The 18,978-nt window shown below is 47.2% G+C and overlaps 1 protein-coding gene across 1 annotated transcript; it reads left to right on the plus strand.

The window, feature by feature from the left end:
• The first annotated feature begins 50 nt into the window (after positions 1–50).
• aqp11 (aquaporin 11) lies at positions 51–18,582 on the plus strand. Its single transcript, XM_078402028.1, has 3 exons — positions 51–1,934; positions 12,008–12,124; positions 17,610–18,582. Exons 1-3 carry the CDS (start codon positions 1,301–1,303, stop codon positions 17,702–17,704), a joined length of 846 nt encoding a protein of 281 aa, XP_078258154.1. The 5' UTR covers positions 51–1,300; the 3' UTR covers positions 17,705–18,582.
• Positions 18,583–18,978: the final 396 nt, after the last annotated feature.

Here is an 18,978-nt window from a genome sequence, read left to right on the forward strand (position 1 = left end):
TGGCCCCCGCCCCCTCTCCCTCCCTCCACGTGTCCAGTGGCTCGGAGCGCGAGAGAGAGAAGGCGACGGCGGCGTCCGTCCGACCGACCGACCAACGAACGACAGAGGAGCGGCGGCGGCGGAGGCCCCGGGACAGTCCCCTCCACACACACAGCGGCAGCCCGCCTCTCTACCCCCCCCCATCCCCTCCCAGCGACCACCCCCTCCCCTCCTCTCAGCAGCAGGGACTGCACGTCCACCCGGGGGGTGGAGGGGCTTCAGGAGGGGGTTAACTGCCACCCACGCCAGGAGAGCCTGTGTGGGCTTAACGGTCTCGTCAGAGGAGCGATAACAGACGGTTAATTGCCTCAGGCTGAGCACTTAACTGTCCTGTCAGAGGGGTTCATTGCCTCATCTGACTGAGGGTTTAACTACCCCAAGGCTTTGGGAGTCGGGGTTTTAATTGTCATGTCAGAAGGGTTAACTGTCCTGTCGCGGAGGGTTTAAATGCCCTGTCAGAGCGTTGATTGGCTCAGGCTGAGGGTTTAAATGCCCTGTCAGAAGGTTAATTGACTCAGGCTGAGGGTTTAACCACCCCCCTTGGGTGTCAGGAGGATTTAACCACCTCTGGCAGAGGGTGTAACTGTCCTGTTGAGGGTTAATTGTCGCAACTGCAGGTTTAACTGCCCTGTCAGAGGGTTTAACTGCCCTGTCAGAGGGTTTAACTGCCCTGTCAGAGGGTTTAACTGCCCTGTCAGAGGGTTTAACTGCCCTGTCAGAGGGTTTAACTGCCCTGTCAGAGGACTTAACTGCCCTGCCAGAGGGTTTAACTGCCCTGTCAGAGGGTTTAACTGCCCTGTCAGAGGGTATAACTGCCCTGCTAGAGGGTTTAACTGCTCTGTCAGAGGGTTTAACTGCCCTGTCAGAGGGTTAATTACCCCATCAGGAGGGGTTAAACTGCACCAGTTAAAGGGCTTGACTGCCCTGTCAGGAGGGATTATTTTGCTCCAGCTGAGGGTTTAACTGCCCTAGCATTCCCGGAGAGGGTGTAAAGCATTACCCCAATAGGTTTGCCCCAGTAGAATAAAGCGTTGCCCCAAAAGGTTTAAACGGTGCCCCAACAGGGGGAATAAAAGGCTGCACCGGCAGAAGGTTTTGCGTCTTTCTCAGCTGCTCCAGCAGAGCGTTTAAAGCCCAGATCCCTAACAGAGGGATTTAAACCTTTCCCTGCCCCGGCACACCCAGCAGGGTTGTTATTGCCTCTCCACCCCCACCCTAAGCAGAGTCTTCTCCCCCCATCTGCCCCTCCACCAGCCTCGCCATGGAGAACGTCTTGGTCTCCATGGGCACTGTGGCTGGCACGGTGACGGTGTGCCAGGTGCTGCGGCAAGTGGCCAGGGGGTTCCTGAAGCCCCGGTGCTCGACGGGAAGGGGTGGGCAGAGCCAGTCACCGCTCCTGCAACTGGCCATCGAATTCATCTCCACCCTGCAGCTGTGCATCTGCACCCACGAGCTGAGGCTGCTGGGGGAGTCGGGGATGCTGTCGGGGCTGGGGCCGTCCCTGGCGCTGGTCTACCTCGTCACCCTGGTCCACCTCTCCACCTTTGGCGGCGCCAGCTGCAACCCGGTCAACACCCTGGAGCAGTTCCTCTGCGGGCAGTGCAGCGGGAGGCTGGCCCTGTCCAAGATTCTGCTGCAACTGGTGGCGGCCTTGGCCGCCCGCCGGGTGTCCGAGACAATCTGGGCCCTGCACATGTCCGACCTACACTGGCATCACTGCAAGAACCACTTCAAGTGCATCTCGGCAATGAAGACCAGCACCTTAAGCAGCGGCATGTTCGTGGAGTTCTCCTGTGCCTTCAGCCTGAGGGCCGTCATCATCCGGTTCCAACATCTCTCTCCGAGGCGCAGAATGTTCCTGGTGGCCGGGATAATCACCTTCCTGGTGTTTGCAGGTATGGTCACAACTCCCCCCGTGGAATGCATTACCTTCATGAGCTGTCGGAAAATGTAAGCTTGGTCTCCCCAGCAGAACAGTTGTGCGTGAACATTAGGAACTGCAGATGTTGGAATCTTGCATAGAACGCAAAGTGCTGGAATAAATCTGCAGGTCAGGCGGCATCGTTGGAGGACGTGGATAGGTAATGCTACGGGTCATAGAGTTGTACAGCATGGAAACAGGCCCTTCGACTTTGTCTGAAGAAGGGTCCTGATCCAAAATATCATCTATCCATGTTCTTCAGTGGATCTGCCTGATCCACTGAGTTAGTCTAGCATTTTGTGTCTTCCTTTCGGCTCTACTTGCTCATGCTGATCAAGATGTATCAAGATGCTTTATCTGGACTACACCTCTTCCCACCCTGACTCCTGCAAAAGGTCTATCCCCTACTCCCAATACCTCCGTCTACGCCGCATCTGCACCCGGGATGAGGTGTTCCACACTAGGGCATCAGAGATGTTCTCATTCTTTAGGAAACGGGGCTTCCATACTCCCATTATAGATGAGGCTCTCACTGGGGCATTCTCTATATCCCTCAGCTCCGCTCTTGCTCCCCCTCCCCCCATTCGTAACAAGGACAGAATCCCCCTTGTCCTCACCTTCCATCCCATCAGCCAGCGTATCCAACAAATCATCCTCCAACATTTCCGTCACCTCCAATGGGACACCACTACTGGCCATATCTTCCCATCCCCTCCCCTTTCTGCATTCCGCAGAGACTGTTCCCTCCGCAACTCCCTGGTCCACTCGTCCCTTCCTACCCAAACCACCCCCTCCCCGGGCACTTTCCCCAGCAACCGCAGGAGATGCAACACCTGTTCCTTTACCTCCCCCCTCAACTCCATCCAAGGACCCAAACAGTCTTTCCAGGTGAGACAGAGGTTCACCTGCACCTCCTCCAACCTCATGTATTGTATCCGCTGCTCCAGATGTCAATTTCGCTACATCGGCGAGACCAAACGCAGGCTCGCCAATCGTTTTGCTCAACACTTTCGCCTTAACCAACCTGATCTCCCAGTGGCTGAGCACTTCAACACCCCCTCCCACTCCCAGTCTGACCTTTCTGTCATGGGCCTCCTCCGGTGCCATAGTGGGGCCCACCGGAAATTGGAGGAACAGAACCTCATATTTCACTTGGGCAGCTTGCAGCCCAACGGTATGAACATTGACTTCTCCAACTTTAGATAGTTCCTCTGTCTCTCTCTTTTTCCCTCCTCCCCCTTCCCAGTTCTCCCACTATCTTCCTGTCTCCACCTATATCCTTTCTTTGTCCCGCCCTCTCCCCTGACATCAGTCTGTAGAAGGGTCTCGACACGAAACGTCACCCATTCCCTCTCTCCTAAATGCTGCCTGACCTGCTGAGTTACTCCAGCATTTTATGATACCTAAGATGTATCAAGATGCTGATGCACTAATCTCACCTGCCGGTATTTGGCCCATGACCCTTAATTTCCTATCATATGTGTCCAAATGTCTTTTAAATGTGTCATAGTACCTGCCTCAACTACTGCCTCTGGCAGCTTGTTCCACATTCCCACCCCCTCTGCATGAAAACGTTGCCCTTCAGGTTCCAATTAAATATTTCTCTTGTCATAATAAACCTGTATCCTTTGGTTTTTGATTCCCTATTCTGGGTAGAAGGCCCTGTGATTCATCCCATCTATCCCTCTCATGATTTTTTACACCTCTATAAGATTGCCCCTCTTCTTTCTGCACTCCAAGGAATAAAGTCCCAGTCTGCCCAACCTCTTCCTCTAGCTCATTGCTTCAAGTCCGGGCAACTTCCTTGTAAATCTTCTCTGCACTCTTTCCAGCGTCACAACATCCTTCCAATAGCAGGATGACCCAAACTGAACACAATATTCCAAATGCGGCTTCGTCAACGTCTTGTACAACTGTAATATAACATCCCAACTTTTATTCTGAGAACCCCGACGGACCTATCTTTAAACTGTGAGACAGCAGCTGGTAGAGCTGGGGGGTTCTATCCTGACCTCAAACACTGTCTGTATGGAGTTTGCACGTTCTCCCTGTGACTGTGTGGGTTTACTCCATGTGCTCTGGTTTCCTCCCACATCCCAAAGACCTGCGGCTTGTAAGTTAATTGGCCTCTGTAAATTGCCCGAAGTGTGAAGGGAGTCGGGTAACATAGAACTCGTGTGAATGGGCGATGATGGTCAGTGTGGGTCGAAGGGCTTGTTTGCATGCTCTATTTATCTATCAATCAATCAACCAATTCACTTCAAAACAGTAACGTGGCTCCCCAGCTACAGCAGAGCATGGACTTTGGATTTTGTTTATTCATTCACAGAATGTCTATCTCTCCCATGATTTATTGCACATCACCAATTGTCCTTCAATTGTAGAAGCAGTTAAGATTTGATCACACTGCGTATATATTTTTAAAACAAATTGGTGTGTGCCTGAAATGTACAGTCTGGGGTGGTGGTGGAAGGAGATACAACAATGGGATTTAAGAAGCTTTTAAATATTCACATAGCACGCAACAAAAGCTTTTCACTGTACCTTGGTGCACTTGAGAATAAACTAAACTAAACTGAAACTGGTATCTCTGGTTCACTGATGTTTCTGGTCCACAACTCTTATTTCTTGTCCAGTAATTCAACCATGAGAGATTGACTCCCCAAGGGGGTACAGAATAGATTCCTGACCATTCTGCCAGGGCTAGAGGATTATAGTTATGAGGAGATAATTAAAAACTCCATGGATGCTGCCGGAGTTGCTGAGTGTTCACAGCATTTTATGTTTTTAATTTCAGATTTTTAATATCTACAGTTTTTATTTTCAATAAACACAGGCTGTTTTCTACACTAATTATAGTTATGATTATGTGGTTATGATTGCCTAACCAATGCAATTGAGTGGAGATTTATAACAGTGGGGTGCTAAGAAACGGTGAAAGGAACCCATTTCCCTTTGCGGCGAACCCAGTAACTAGGTATCACTTATTTGTTCATTCATATACCGGGGCAAAAACAAAAAAAGTCACAAAGTGCTAGAGTAACTCCGCAGGTCAGGCGGAATCTCTGGAGGACATAGGTGACTTTTCGGGTCGGACTCTTCTTCAGACTGAGTATAGTAGGGGGGGGAAGAAAGATTGTTAGTCCCTCCTTTATTTTAGTTTAGTTTAGAGATAAAGCAGGGAAACAGGCCCTCTGACCAATCAAATCTGTGCCGACCAATGATCCCCTGTACACTAGTTATATCCTGCACACTAGGAACACACTAGCCAATTAACCTACAAACCCGCACGTCTTTGGGACTTAGGAGGAAACCAGGGCATCTGGAGAAAACCCAAGTGGTCACAGGGAGAACGTACAAACTCCACACAGACAGCACCCGTAGTCAAGATTGAACCCGAGTCTCTGGTGCTGTGAGGTAGCAGCTCTACCGCTGCACCACTGTGCCTGTGGTATTCCATTTGGATTGTGGCTGAATCTAAATAATGGGTCAGACAGTCAGGGCAGACATAAGGACCAATTTCTTCACCCAGGGGATGGTGAATCTGTGGAATTCTCTGTGCAAGAGGGCTGTGGAGACTCAGTCATTGAATATATTTGTCGGTGATTGGTAAATTTTTAGATATGATATGATACAATCAACTTTATTCATCCCCGGAGGGAAATTGGTCGTATCGTATCTAAAAATCTATCAATCACCGACAAATATATTCAATGACATGTTATAAGAATCAGGTTGTGCAGGGTTAGTATTTCCCTCCACTACTGCTGTCTGTTCTGCTGAGCTCATCCAACAGCCCTTAGTTTTTATGCTATAGAGTATTTGCATACACGAAAAATACGAGATCCACAGGGACCTGCAGTCTCATCCACTACTGCTCCTAATAATGCAGCAAATTAGGCACAAGCAGGGCAACCTATGACAATGTTTATGCTCAACAAGGGGCTTTGGTTCTAATCAATGTGTTCGTGTAGTGGGGAAAATGCTAGAGTCAGTTATTAAAGATGTGATAGCATCACATTTGGAAAGTGGTGAAATCATCGGACAAAGTCAGCATGGATTTACCAAAGGCAAATCATGTATGACGAATCTTATAGAATTTTTCGAGGATGTAACTAGTAGAGTGGATAAGGGAGAACCAGTCGATGTGTTATATCTGGACTTTCAGAAGGCCTTCGACAAGGTCCCACATAGGAGATTGGTGTACAAACTTAAAGCACACGGTATTGAGGGTTCAGTGTTGAGGTGGATAGAAAATTGGTTGGCGGACAGGAAGCAAAGAGTAGGAATAAACGGGTCCTTTTCGGAATGGCAGGCAGTGACTAGTGGGGTACCGCAAGGCTCAGTGCTGGGACCCCAGTTATTTACAGTGTATATTAATGATTTGGAGGAGGGAATTGAATGCAACATCTCTAAGTTTGCGGATGACACAAAGCTGGGTGGCAGTGTTAGCTGCGAGGAGGATGCTAGGAGGCTGCAGAGTGACTTGGATAGATTAGGCGAGTGGGCAAATGCATGGCAGATGCAATATAATGTGGATAAATGTGAGGTTATCCACTTTGGCGGCAAGAACAGGAAAGCAGAGTATTACCTGAATGGTGACCGATTGGGAGAAGGGGAGATGCAACGTGACCTGGGTGTCATGGTGCACCAGTCATTGAAAGCAAGCATGCAGGTGCAGCAGGCAGTGAAGAAAGCGAATGGTATGTTGGCATTCATAGCAAGAGGATTTGAGTTTAGGAGCAGGGAGGTTCTGCTGCAGTTGTACAGGGCCTTGGTGAGACCGCACCTGGAGTATTGTGTGCAGTTTTGGTCTCCTAACCTGAGGAAAGACGTTCTTGCCTTAGAGGGAGTACAGAGAAGGTTCACCAGATTGATCCCTGGGATGGCGGGACTTTCATATGAGGAAAGACTGGATAGACTGGGCTTGTACTCGCTGGAATTTAGAAGACTGAGGGGGGATCTTATAGAAACATATAAAATTCTTAAGGGGTTGGAGAGGCTAGATGCGGGAAGATTGTTCCCGATGTTGGGGGAGTCCAGAACCAGGGGTCACAACTTAAGGATAAGGGGGAAGTCTTTTAGGACCGAGATGAGAAAACATTTCTTCACACAGAGAGTGGTGAGTCTGTGGAATTCTCTGCCACAGAAGGTAGTTGAGGCCAGTTCATTGGCTATATTTAAGAGGGAGTTAGATGTGGCCATTTTTGCTAAAGGGATCAGGGGGTATGGAGAGAAGGCAGGTACAGGCTACTGAGCTGGATGATCAGCCATGATCATATTGAATGGCGGTGCAGGCTCGAAGGGCCGAATGGCCTAATCCTGCACCTATTTTCTATGTTTCTATGTTTCTATGTTTCTCCCCCTCACAGATTTATCCAGTGTCCCCGTAATTGCATCTTTGAAATGGTCCTCAATAATGAAAGCGAGTCCCACAGTTAACCATTTTCCTTGTGCAAAACACAAAGTGCTGGGGTAACTCAGTGGGTCAGGCAGCATCTGTGGAAGGAACGGATAGGCATCGTTATGGGTCAAGACCCTTCTTCAGACTAATCATTCCCTTTTTCTCATGGCGCATGACTTTGGCTTCACCCACTGCGGAAGGAAGCCCCTGTATTATGGTGTAGCACTGATCACAGAGTAGAGGGAGTATTACATATTCCAGCATTAATCACATGCCTGATTGTGTGCAGTATAATTAGGGCTTTCGTGTTTCTATTTTTGGTTTGGATTGATCTTTTTTATTGACTTTTATAGACATAGAGACGTACAGAGATGAGCATGAAAACAGGTCTTGTACGCCACCGATTCTATGCTGTACAGCAACCACCCATTTACACTAATCCTATATTAATCCCATATTGGGGACACAAGGAACCGCAGATGTAGTTTGCAAAAAAAAGACACAAAGTGCTGGAGTAACTCACTGGGTCAGGCAACATCTCTGGAGAAAAATCCCATATTATTCTCCCCATTCTCATCAACTCCTCTCACATTCCACCACTCACCCACACATTAAGGGCAATTTAAAGTGCCTTGTTAACCTACCAAATGTCTTTAGGAAGTGGGAGGAAACCAGAGCACCAGACGAAAGCTATGTGGTCACAGGGAGAATGTGCAAACTACTCAGACAGAGCTCAATGGTTCAATGGTACTTTATTGTCACATGTACGTAGTAGATACAGTGACATTCATTTTTGTAAACAATTCAGTAAATGTCTTACTCAACACAGTGGCGCAGCGGTAGAGTTCCTGCCTTACAGCACCAGAGACCCAGGTTTGATCATGAATATGGGTGCTGTCTGTACCGAGTTGTACGTTCTCATCGTGACTGCGTGGGCTTTCCCCGGAAGTGCCGGTTTGCTCTCACACTAAGACGTACAGGTTTGAAGGTTAATTGGCTTTGGTAAAGATTGCAAATTGTCCCTAGTATGTAGGATAGTGCCAGTGTATGGGGATCACTGGTTGGCATGAACTAATTGTAGACTTTCGAAGAGATCCCCCTCCCCTCCCCCCACTCACCATCAACAACACCGTAGTCACATCTGTGGAGTCGTTTAAGTTCCTTGGAACCATCATCTCCAGGGACCTTAAATGGGGGGCCACCATCGACTCCACAGTCAAAAAGGCCCAACAGAAGATGTACTTCCTGCGGCAACTGAAGAAACACAATCTGCCACATGCAATGATGGTCCAATTCTATACTGCTATCATTGAGTCCGTCCTCACCTTCTCCATCATGGTCTGGTTTGGCTCAGCCACCAAGCACGACATCCGGAGGCTGCAACGGATCGTTCGCACAGCTGAGAAGGTTGTTGGCTGCAACCTTCCCCCCATTGACGAACTGTACACTGCAAGGACCAGGAAGCGATCGGGCAAGATCATCTCTGACCCCTCTCACCCTGGCCACAAACTCTTCGAAGCGCTTCCCACTGGAAGGCGACTCTGGGCTGTCAAAGCAGCCACAGCCAGACACAAAAACAGCTTTTTTTCCACGAGTGATAGTTCTACTCAATAACCAAAGTCTGTAGTCTCTTTTTTGCTCTGGTTTATTTTCACCCACATGTTTAGACCGTAATGTTGTGTCCTTATTGTTTTGATGTGGTTATGCTTTATTCTTAATTGTTAACTGTATGTTTGTGTTGCCATTTGTGAGCGGAGTACCAATGCACATTCCTTGTATATGCATACTTGGCCAATAAACTTATTCATTCATTCAACTTGGTGGGCCAAAGGGCTTGTTTCCGTGCTGTATCTCTAAACTAAACTAAACATAAGTACAAGAGTACTTGAATACAAGAGTGTAAGAATAGTAGATTACACTGAGGCAGTACACAAGAGTCGCCATGCTTCAGGTGCCATCTTGTATCCTTCTTATAGCGAAACCAAGTACGTTTCGTTTAGAGTTTAGTTTAAAGATACAGCATGGAAAGAGGTCCTTTGGTCCACTGAGTCCACGCTGACCAATGATCACCCCTACACTAGTTCTATGTTATCCCACTTTCACATTCTACACATAAGGGGCAATTTACAGAGGCCAATTAATCTACAAACCTGCACATCTTTGGGATGTGGGAGGAAAATGGAGCACCCGGAGGAAACCCACGTGGTCACAGGGAAAACGTGCAAACTATATACAGATAGCACCTGTAGTCAGGATCGCATTCGGGTCTCTAACGCTGTGAGGCAGCCACTCTACGGCTATGCCACTGTGCCGCTCTGAATATGTTGTGGTTGCTCAACCTCGCCACTCTGACAGCACCTCCTAAATCAATTGCCTCTACCACCAAGAGGAAAGGGTAGTAGGGGCATGGAAACGCCTTCCACGCTAAGTTCTCTGCAAGTTGCAGATCATTCTGACTTTGAAACATCGCTGTTACTTCATCATTGCTGGGTCCAAACACTGGAACTCTCTCCTCTACAGCACTGAGGGTGTACCTTCAGAGAAGGACTGCAATTGTTCAAGGAGATGATTCACATGTACCTTTTCAACGGGAATTGGGAATGGGCAATAGATACTGGTCTTGCCAACAACACCCAGATTATGAAAATGAATAAATTTTAAAAAAAACAAGACTGAGAACCTGTGACATCTGATGAATGATAAAGAACTCATAGTAACTTTATTCCTTCAATCCAGTGCTTTTTATCAAACACAAAAAGATGCTGGTATGCACCATTAATAAATGTACATGTCACATTGCCCGAAAACGAAACAGTGACATTTAACTTTTTAGAAGAGGTGGTATGCCATACTGATATGTACTATAACACCTCACATCCTGGATTCTGGACTACCTCACCAACTGACCACAGTACGTGAGGACAAAGGATCTGGTCTCGGACATGGTGGTCTGCAGCACAGGGGTTCCGCAGGGAACAGTGCTAGCTCCATTCTTGTTCACCCTGTAAACTGCGGACTTCAGGCACAGCTCTGCAAATTCCTATCTACAGAAGTTCTCTGACGATTCTGCCATCGTCGGCCTCATCACAGGCAACGATGACAGGGCGTACAGAGAACTGATCAAGGAGTTTGTGGACTGGTGTCAGTGGAACCGCCTCCGGATCAACGCGAGGAGAACCAGGGAGATGGTGGTGGATTTCCGCAGGCTCAGCCAAGTCCCCCCGACACCGGTGAACATCCAGGGAATGGACGTCAGGAGGGTGAACTCCTATAAGTACCTGGACGTTTACCTCAACAACAAATTGGACTGGACCGAAAACACCAATGCGCTATACAAAAAGGGCCAGAGCAGACTTTATCTGCTGAGGAGACACAGGTCCTTTGGAGTGCAGGGGGCACTCCTAAGGACCTTCTACAACACGGTGGTTGCATCAGCCATCTTCTATGGAGTGGTCTGCTGGAGCAGCAGCATCTCAGCGGCAGAAGGGAAGAGACTTGACAAGCTGGTCAGGAAGGCCAGCTCTGTCCTGGGTTGTCCCCTCGACCCAGTGCAGGCGGTGGGAGAGAGGAGGATGATGGCAAAGTTAACATCGCTGCTGGACAACGACTCCCACCCCATGCAGGACACTGTCACGGCACTGAGTAGCTCCTTCAGTGCCAGACTCCTTCACCCCAAGTGCGTGAAGGAGAGATATAGGAGGTCCATCCTTCCCGCTGCTGTGAGACTGCACAACCAGCACTGCTCCCAGCAGACGAGTCAACAGTAACAGCTAAGGAATACACAGTAAACTGATGACAATTTATCCTTGTCTTTACTTTTATTTATAAATCTCTTGCTATCCACTTTGCTGCTGTAACACTTAAATTTCCCCGGTGTGGGACAAATAAAGGAATATATTATTATATATTATTATTATTATTAAAAGCACTGCTTAAACCAATCACTAAAACCAGATAATCTGATTATCACCACATGGATGTTTGAGAGCTTGCTGTAAGTATCTCACTGGGCTGTGTAGTGCTTATTGGATGTGCTTAGATCACGATAGCAACCCTGTCTATTGCTATTCTTGTGGAATAAAGCTTTTGAGAAAGGCAAGTCGGAAACCGGCAAGATAAGCACATCAGAAGACAAAAAAGTGCTGGAGTAACACAATGGGTCAGGCAGCATATCTGGAGAACATAGATGGGTAACGTTTTGTGACGGGAGCCTTCTTCAGACTAAAGAAACTGAGGAAGGTCCAAATCCATTGTTCTTCATAAATGCTACCTGACCAGCTGAGTTACTCCAGCACTTTGTACTTTTTTTGTTGTAAAATAATGTCTTTAAAAGACACTTGGATAGTATATTGAAAGGAAAGATTTGGAGGTATATGGGCCAAACACGAGCAGGTGTGACTAGGTTAGATGGGGCATCTTGGTCAGAATGGGGAAGTTGAGGTGAATGGGCTGTTTCCATGCTGTATCACGATGGCTGTGGCATCTGCTGTTCCTTGACTCTATAGATCGGGAAACAGTTGGGGAGAACAGAGATCGAGGTACGAGATTGGATATGCTAAGAAACCTGTTGTAAACTTAGCAATGACTTCCAGTTCTGAATATTGCTTGGATTTCTGTGACTTCTGTAATCTTTCTGTCACCAGCTGGAGGCCTGACGGGAGCCGTGTTTAACCCAGCGTTGGCCTATTCAATCACGTTCCATTGTGAAGGATATACCTTCCTCGAATACACCTTCGCTTACTGGCTTGGACCTCTCCTAGGTAAGGAGGCTCATCATCGTGTGGGAGGGCATGAGGGAGCCGGAAGGGGTTGGCTCGAACTGGTCGATCACTCGGGCAGCTAAAATGACACCCAACAAGTATTGGTGTTTAGATTTATTATTGTCATATGTACCGAGGATTAACGAAGAGTTTTGTTTTGCTTGCTATCAAATCATATATTACTATACATAGCTACAATAAAGCCAAACTCGCGTACAGTGGGTAGAGTGAAGGGGGAGAAAAAGATAGACACACAATGCTGGAGTAACTGAGCGGTTCAGACAGCATCTCTGACAAAACAAGGATGAGTGACATTTGGGTTTGGGTACCTTGTTCAAACCCGACTCGCCCCGAAACGTCACCCATCCCTTTTTCTCCAGAGATGCTGCCTGATCTGTTGAGTTACTCCAGCACTTTGTCTCCATCTTTGCAAAAAAAAAAACAGCATCTGCAGTCGTTTGTTGCTACAGAGTGAAGGGCAAGATACAGAGTACTGAGTATAGTTATCATCATTATAACAAAAGAGTTCCAGAGACAAAGTCGAATTCTGAAATGGGGTAGAGGTCATTCAGACAGTACCCTAGCTTATGGAAGCCTGATAACGGATATGGTGGTTGAGTTAATTGAGCTGTTCGTTAGCCTTGGATGGAGATCCCGGTTTTAAACCATGGACTATCTCTTGTCTTCTCTGAATTTGGCAGATTTGGACAAATCTTGAGGGAAGTGATGGCTAATTGGTCAATACCACAGGGCTATCAATTTGAAGGTTTTTTTTCTTGCATTTCATTCGACCAAAGCAATCTTTGAAGGCATCAGTGAGAAGCTTTCTCTGGGAAATATCTCCTGTTGCAGCCATTTTTCCTCCTTTATTTATAACTTGCTGATGAGGGTCGGGCCATACCACTCACGACCCCTCGGCACGGGAATGGGTCGAGCCAAGGAGGCGGACTTCGGCCGGGAGTATAAAGGTCAAGGACCGCATGACTCTCATTCCCTTTTGGAGTTCCAGAGATACAGTAAACACGCTTTTGTTAACCTTGCCTACTTGTCGTTCTTTTGGCCTACTTGGCCCACTACACCGTGGTCTTTAATCTTGTTAATAAGACCCTGCTAGCAGCCCTAGTCAGTTGATAGCCAGATCCAATTGTAACAGTGGTATCCATCCTGTAGAAACGCCAGTTAATGAGCAAGGAAAGGCAGGCTTCTCCGATGATTATCAATGACTCCCCAGTACAAAACCCCCCTTTGTTCTGGGGCGCACTGGTCTTGAGATCTGAACGTGACCAACCTCACCAGTACTGTGGTTGGAGGTACTATGGAGTAATTGGTTTGTCAAGGTCTTGTATCATGTGCAAGCCAGCAGTGTGATAGATTATCATTCTCCTCAACGGACACAACTGCTGCTGCAGTGTGGAAAGTCTTGAGGATCCTTGCTTCATCAAAACACAAAGTGCTGGAGGAACTCAGCTGGTCAGGCAGCGTTTGTGGAGGGAACCGACGGGCAGTGTCTCAGAGTCTAGAGAAGGGTCCCTACCCTACCCAAAACATCTAGTTAATTTCCCACTTTGTGCTTTGCTCAAGATTCCAGCATCTGCAGTCCCAGTTCCCCCCTCACCTTAGGAATGGACAGAACCTCAGTCTGCAACATGAAATGCAACATTGTTTAGTTGAGTTTATTCGACTAATCTTATCGAAACGTATAAGATTATTAAGGGGTTGGACACGTTAGAGGCAGGAAACATGTTCCCAATCTTTGGGGAGTCCAGAACCAGGGGCCACAGTTTAAGAATAAGCGGGAGGCCATTTAGATCGGAGATGAGGAAAAACTTTTTCAGTCAGAGAGTTGTGAATCTGTGGAATTCTCTGCCTCAGAAGGCAGTGGAGGACAATTCTCTGAATGCATTCAAGAGAATTAAATGGATTAAATTAAATGGATTAAAGGCAGATAAACCCCTAGGGCCAGATAGGCTGCATCCCAGAGTGCTTAAGGAAGTAGCCTCAGAAATAGTGGATGCATTAGTGATAATTTTTCAAAACTCTTTAGATTCTGGAGTAGTTCCTGAGGACTGGAGGGTAGCTAATGTAACCCCACTTTTTAAAAAGGGAGGGAGAGAGAAAACGGGGAATTATAGACCAGTTAGCCTAACATCGGTAGTGGGGAAAATGCTAGAGGCAGTTATTAAAGATGTGATAGCATCACATTTGGAAAGTGGTGAAATCATCGGACAAAGTCAGCATAGATTTACAAAAGGCAAATCATGTCTGACGAATCTTATAGAATTTTTCGAGGATGTAACTAGTAGAGTGGATAAGGGAGAACCAGTCGATGTGTTGTATCTGGACTTTCAGAAGGCCTTCGACAAGGTCCCACATAGGAGATTGGTGTACAAACTTAAAGCACACGGTATTGAGGTGGATAGAAAATTGGTTGGCGGACAGGAAGCAAAGAGTAGGAATAAACGGGTCCTTTTCGGAATGGCAGGCAGTGACTAGTGGGGTACCGCAAGGCTCAGTGCTGGGACCCCAGTTATTTACAGTGTATATTAATGATTTGGACGAGGGAATTGAATGCAACATCTCTAAGTTTGCGGATGACACGAAGCTGGGTGGCAGTGTTAGCTGCGAGGCGGATGCTAGGAGGCTGCAGAGTGACTTGGATAGATTAGGCGAGTGGGCAAATGCATGGCAGATGCAATCTAATGTGGATAAATGTGAGGTTATCCACTTTGGCGGCAAGAACAGGAAAGCAGAGTATTACCTGAATGGTGACCGATTAGGAGAAGGGGAGATGCAACGTGACCTGGGTGTCATGGTGCACCAGTCATTGAAAGCAAGCGTACAGGTGCAGCAGGCAGTGAAGAAAGCGAATGGTATGTTGGCATTCATAGCAAGAGGATTTGAGTTTAGGAGCAGAGAGGTTCTACTGCACTTGTACAGGGCATTGGTGAGACCGCACCTGGAGTATTGTGTGCAGTTTTGGTCTCCTAATCTGAGGAAAGACGTTCTTGCCTTAGAGGGAGTACAGAGAAGGTTCACCAGGTTGATCCCTGGGATGGCGGGACTTTCATATGAAGAAAGACTGGATAGACTAGGCTTGTACTCGCTGGAATTTAGAAGACTGAGGGGGATCTTATAGAAACATATAAAATTCTTTAGGGGTTGGAGAGGCTAGATGCGGGAAGATTGTTCCCGATGTTGGGGGAGTCCAGAACCAGGGGTCACAGCTTAAGGATAAGGGGGAAGTCTTTTAGGACCGAGATGAGAAAACATTTCTTCACACAGAGAGTGGTTAGTCTGTGGAATTCTCTGCCACAGAAGGTAGTTGAGGCCAGTTCATTGGCTATATTTAAGAGGGAGTTAGATGTGGGCCTTGTGGCTAAAGGGATCAGGGGGTATGGAGAGAAGGCAGGTATAGGTTACTGAGCTGGATGATCAGCCATGATCATATTGAATGGCGGTGCAGGCTCGAAGGGCCGAATGGCCTACTCCTGCACCTATTTTCTATGTTTCTATGTTTCTAAGAGAGAGCTAGTTAGAGCTCTTAAGAATAGCGGAGTCACGGGGTATGGGGAGAAGGCAGGAACGGGGTACTGATTGAGAATGATCAGCCATGATCACATTGAATGGCGGTGCTGGCTCGAAGGGTCGAATGGCCTACTCCTGCACCTATTGACTATTGTCTATTATTGTCACGTGTACCGAGGAACAGTGGAAAGGTTTTGTTTGCATGCTACCCAGTCAGCGAAAAGCCAATACATGATGAAAAATCAAGCCGTCCAAAGTGCACAGATACAGGATAAAGGGTATGACGTTTAGTGCAAGATAAAGTCCGATTAAAGATAGTTCGACGGTCTCCAGTGTGGTAGATGGGAGGTCAGGACCACACTCTACTGGGTGATAGGATGGTTCAGTTGACTGATAACAGCTGGGAAGAAACTATCCCTGAATCTGGAGTTGTATGTTTTCAAACTTCTGTACCTCTTGCCTGATGGGAGAGGGTAGAAGAGGGTATGACTGGTCCTTGATTATGCTGGTGACCTCGCTGAGGCAGTGTGAAGTGTAGATGGAGTCAATGGAAGGGAGGTTGGTTTATGCGATGGTCTGGGCTACGTCCACAACCCTGCAATTACTTGCGGTCTTGATGGAGCTGTTCCCAAACCATGCTGTGATGCATCCCGATAAAATGCTTTCTATGGAGCATCCGTGGAAGTTGGTGTGGGTTGTTGGGGACATGCCGAACTTCCGAAGCCTTCTGAGGAAGTAGATGGCACAGTGGCAGTGCAGTCTGGCATCTCCAACGCCCAGGTTCAATCCTGATCAATGAAGTTTGCAAGTTCTCCCTGTGAACTAGTTTGGTTTTCTCCGGGTGCTCCAGTTTCCTCCCACTGACATGTTGGTTAGTTGGCCACTACAAATTGCCCCGGTGTATTTGGATCCAAAGAATGGATTGACTGGGCTTATATTCACTGGAATTTAGAAGGATGAGAGGGGATCTTATAGAAATACAAAAACTCTTAAGGGACTGAACAGGCTAGATGCAGGAAAAGTGTTCCTGCATGTTGGGGAAGTCCAGAACCAGGGGTCACAGTTTAAGAATAAGGGGTAGGCCATTTAGAACTGATATGAGTAAAAACCTTTTAAGCTAGAGAGTTGTGAATCTGTGGATTTCTCTGCCACAGAAGGCAGTGGAGGCCAATTCACTGGATGTATTCTAGAGAGAGTAAGATATAGCACGTAGGACTAGCAGAATCAAGGGATATGGGGATGAAGCAGGAACAAGATACTTATTCTGGATGATCAGCCATGATCATATTGAATGGCTCGAAGGACCCAATGGCCTATTCCTTCACCTATTTTCTATGTTTCTATCAGGGATCAATGGAGAAACTGGGGGATTGATGAACATCTTTTGACATCTCCTGACTTTATTTCCTTGTATTCTGGGAGAGCTAAATATGTGATGCTGGAATTGAGTTGATGGGATTGCTGTGTGAGCCAGCATCGCCTAGAAGGGTCAAATGGCCACCTCCTGTGGGAACGACCGTGTCAATAGCACAACATGCCTGGCATGACTGTAGATTGGCAAAATGTGGCATTGCTGGTAGGTGGAGAAAGAACGTACCCTGGAGTAGAATTTAACTTGACCATCTGACGTTGCTGCTGATTTAGGTGCAGTAGCTACCTACACCACAGTTTGTAGTGTCCAGTGAACCTCCCCCTTTGGTGAGAGGGAGAATGTACAAACTTCACACAATCAACACTGGAGGTCAGGATCAGAGGCAGCAGCACTAACTAGTGTATATGGGGCATGTTGGTCGGCATGGGCAGGTTGGGCCGAAGGGCTTGTTTCCACACTGTATGACTGCCGCCCAACCTTGGAACAACACAGATCTCGAAATCCCCCTGGATTTCTGTCACTCACTACTGTTTTCTCCCTCCCCTTCTTTCTCGCTCCCTAATCCCTTCCTCTTGCCCACTCCTCCAGGTGCCCTGACAGCTGTGATGTTGTTTGACAAGAATATGGTGTGTTGTGCCAACGTCGCTGTGCAAACTCGGAGGAGCAACATGAAGAGAGACTGAAGGGGGAATGAACAAGGTCGATCGCAATATGAAAATTAACCTTTTCCTTCCATTTCAACTGGGACTTTGATAAATGAAGGACTATAGCAAGCTATATTAATCGACAGAGGTCTGTATGACAATTTTTAGGGACTCTTTTACAAAAGCTGAGGAAAATTTTTAACTTGGATTTTATTCTGTGGATGTGTGATTGTTCCGAGGTTGCTGCTGTCTTGGAGAAGGAGTCTCCTGTCTTAAGAGGCAAGGATGGGTGCTAACACAAACTACATCGGTAGAAGCAAACCTTCTTGTCAATGAAGAATGTGTCTCAATAACACAACTTTGAAGCTGCTTAGTTGTATCCTAAGGGTTGTTCATCAGCAGAGTTTTATAGAAACACACTTGTATCACTAGATTTTATTGTTTTATTAATGTTTAGCCTGTAGCACCTACTGTTGTTTATTGTCACAGTGGGTGTAATGGGGAGGGGAGAGAGTCGGTCGCAAGGAGTTGCACTGGCTGGCTGCGTGGGTGCTCCATTTAATTGCAGCGTCAGCATCACTGACGGACAGTGCAGATGCTGGGCCAGAGGGTTGGATGGTACAATCGCAAGGCTGGGTTGCCACGCCTGCAATCCAGAGAGAGTGAAGGCAATCTCGCGATGAACCATCACAGTGGGTAACTTTGGGATGCACTGGCACTGTGGCAGGAGCGGGGGTTAGGGGAAGGATGGTAGGGGGTGGTGCACTCACTGTGTCATGCCCTCTGTAAGCCAAATAAATTACGGATTCACATATTAACCAAAAGAAGCGATAAGCCGTTAGAAAATAAACTCTCACTTACAAAGGACGTGTTGTTGATTCGGGTAACTTTCCCATTAAATGTGGATAGTGAGATAATCTGAAAGTTGAATTTTACTCTTTTAAATTGAATTGTGTTTAATTTAATCAACATTTGAATAGTGACTAACAGCCTTTTAACACTCAGACCATCGTCAGGGCAGTGTCATTTTTAGATACAGTGTAGAAGTTTGCATTAATTAATTTGTTCTCTCATGTTTGGAAAAGTTAGAGATCTCCTCAAGGGCGGGAGGGGGGAAGGGGGGTGTAATTTTTATTTGAGATTAGGAAAATCAAATTCTTCTAATGGCTCAAATAACAGCACGGTGGCGCAGCGATAGATCTGCTGCCTTACAGCGCCATAGACCTCGGTTCGATCCTCACTACGAGTGCTGTCTGTACGGAGTTTGTACATTCTCCCTTGTGACTGCGTGGGTTTTCTCCGGGTACTGCATC

This window comes from Rhinoraja longicauda, chromosome 7 (assembly GCF_053455715.1).
Source record: "Rhinoraja longicauda isolate Sanriku21f chromosome 7, sRhiLon1.1, whole genome shotgun sequence".
Classification (NCBI taxonomy): domain Eukaryota; kingdom Metazoa; phylum Chordata; class Chondrichthyes; order Rajiformes; family Arhynchobatidae; genus Rhinoraja; species Rhinoraja longicauda.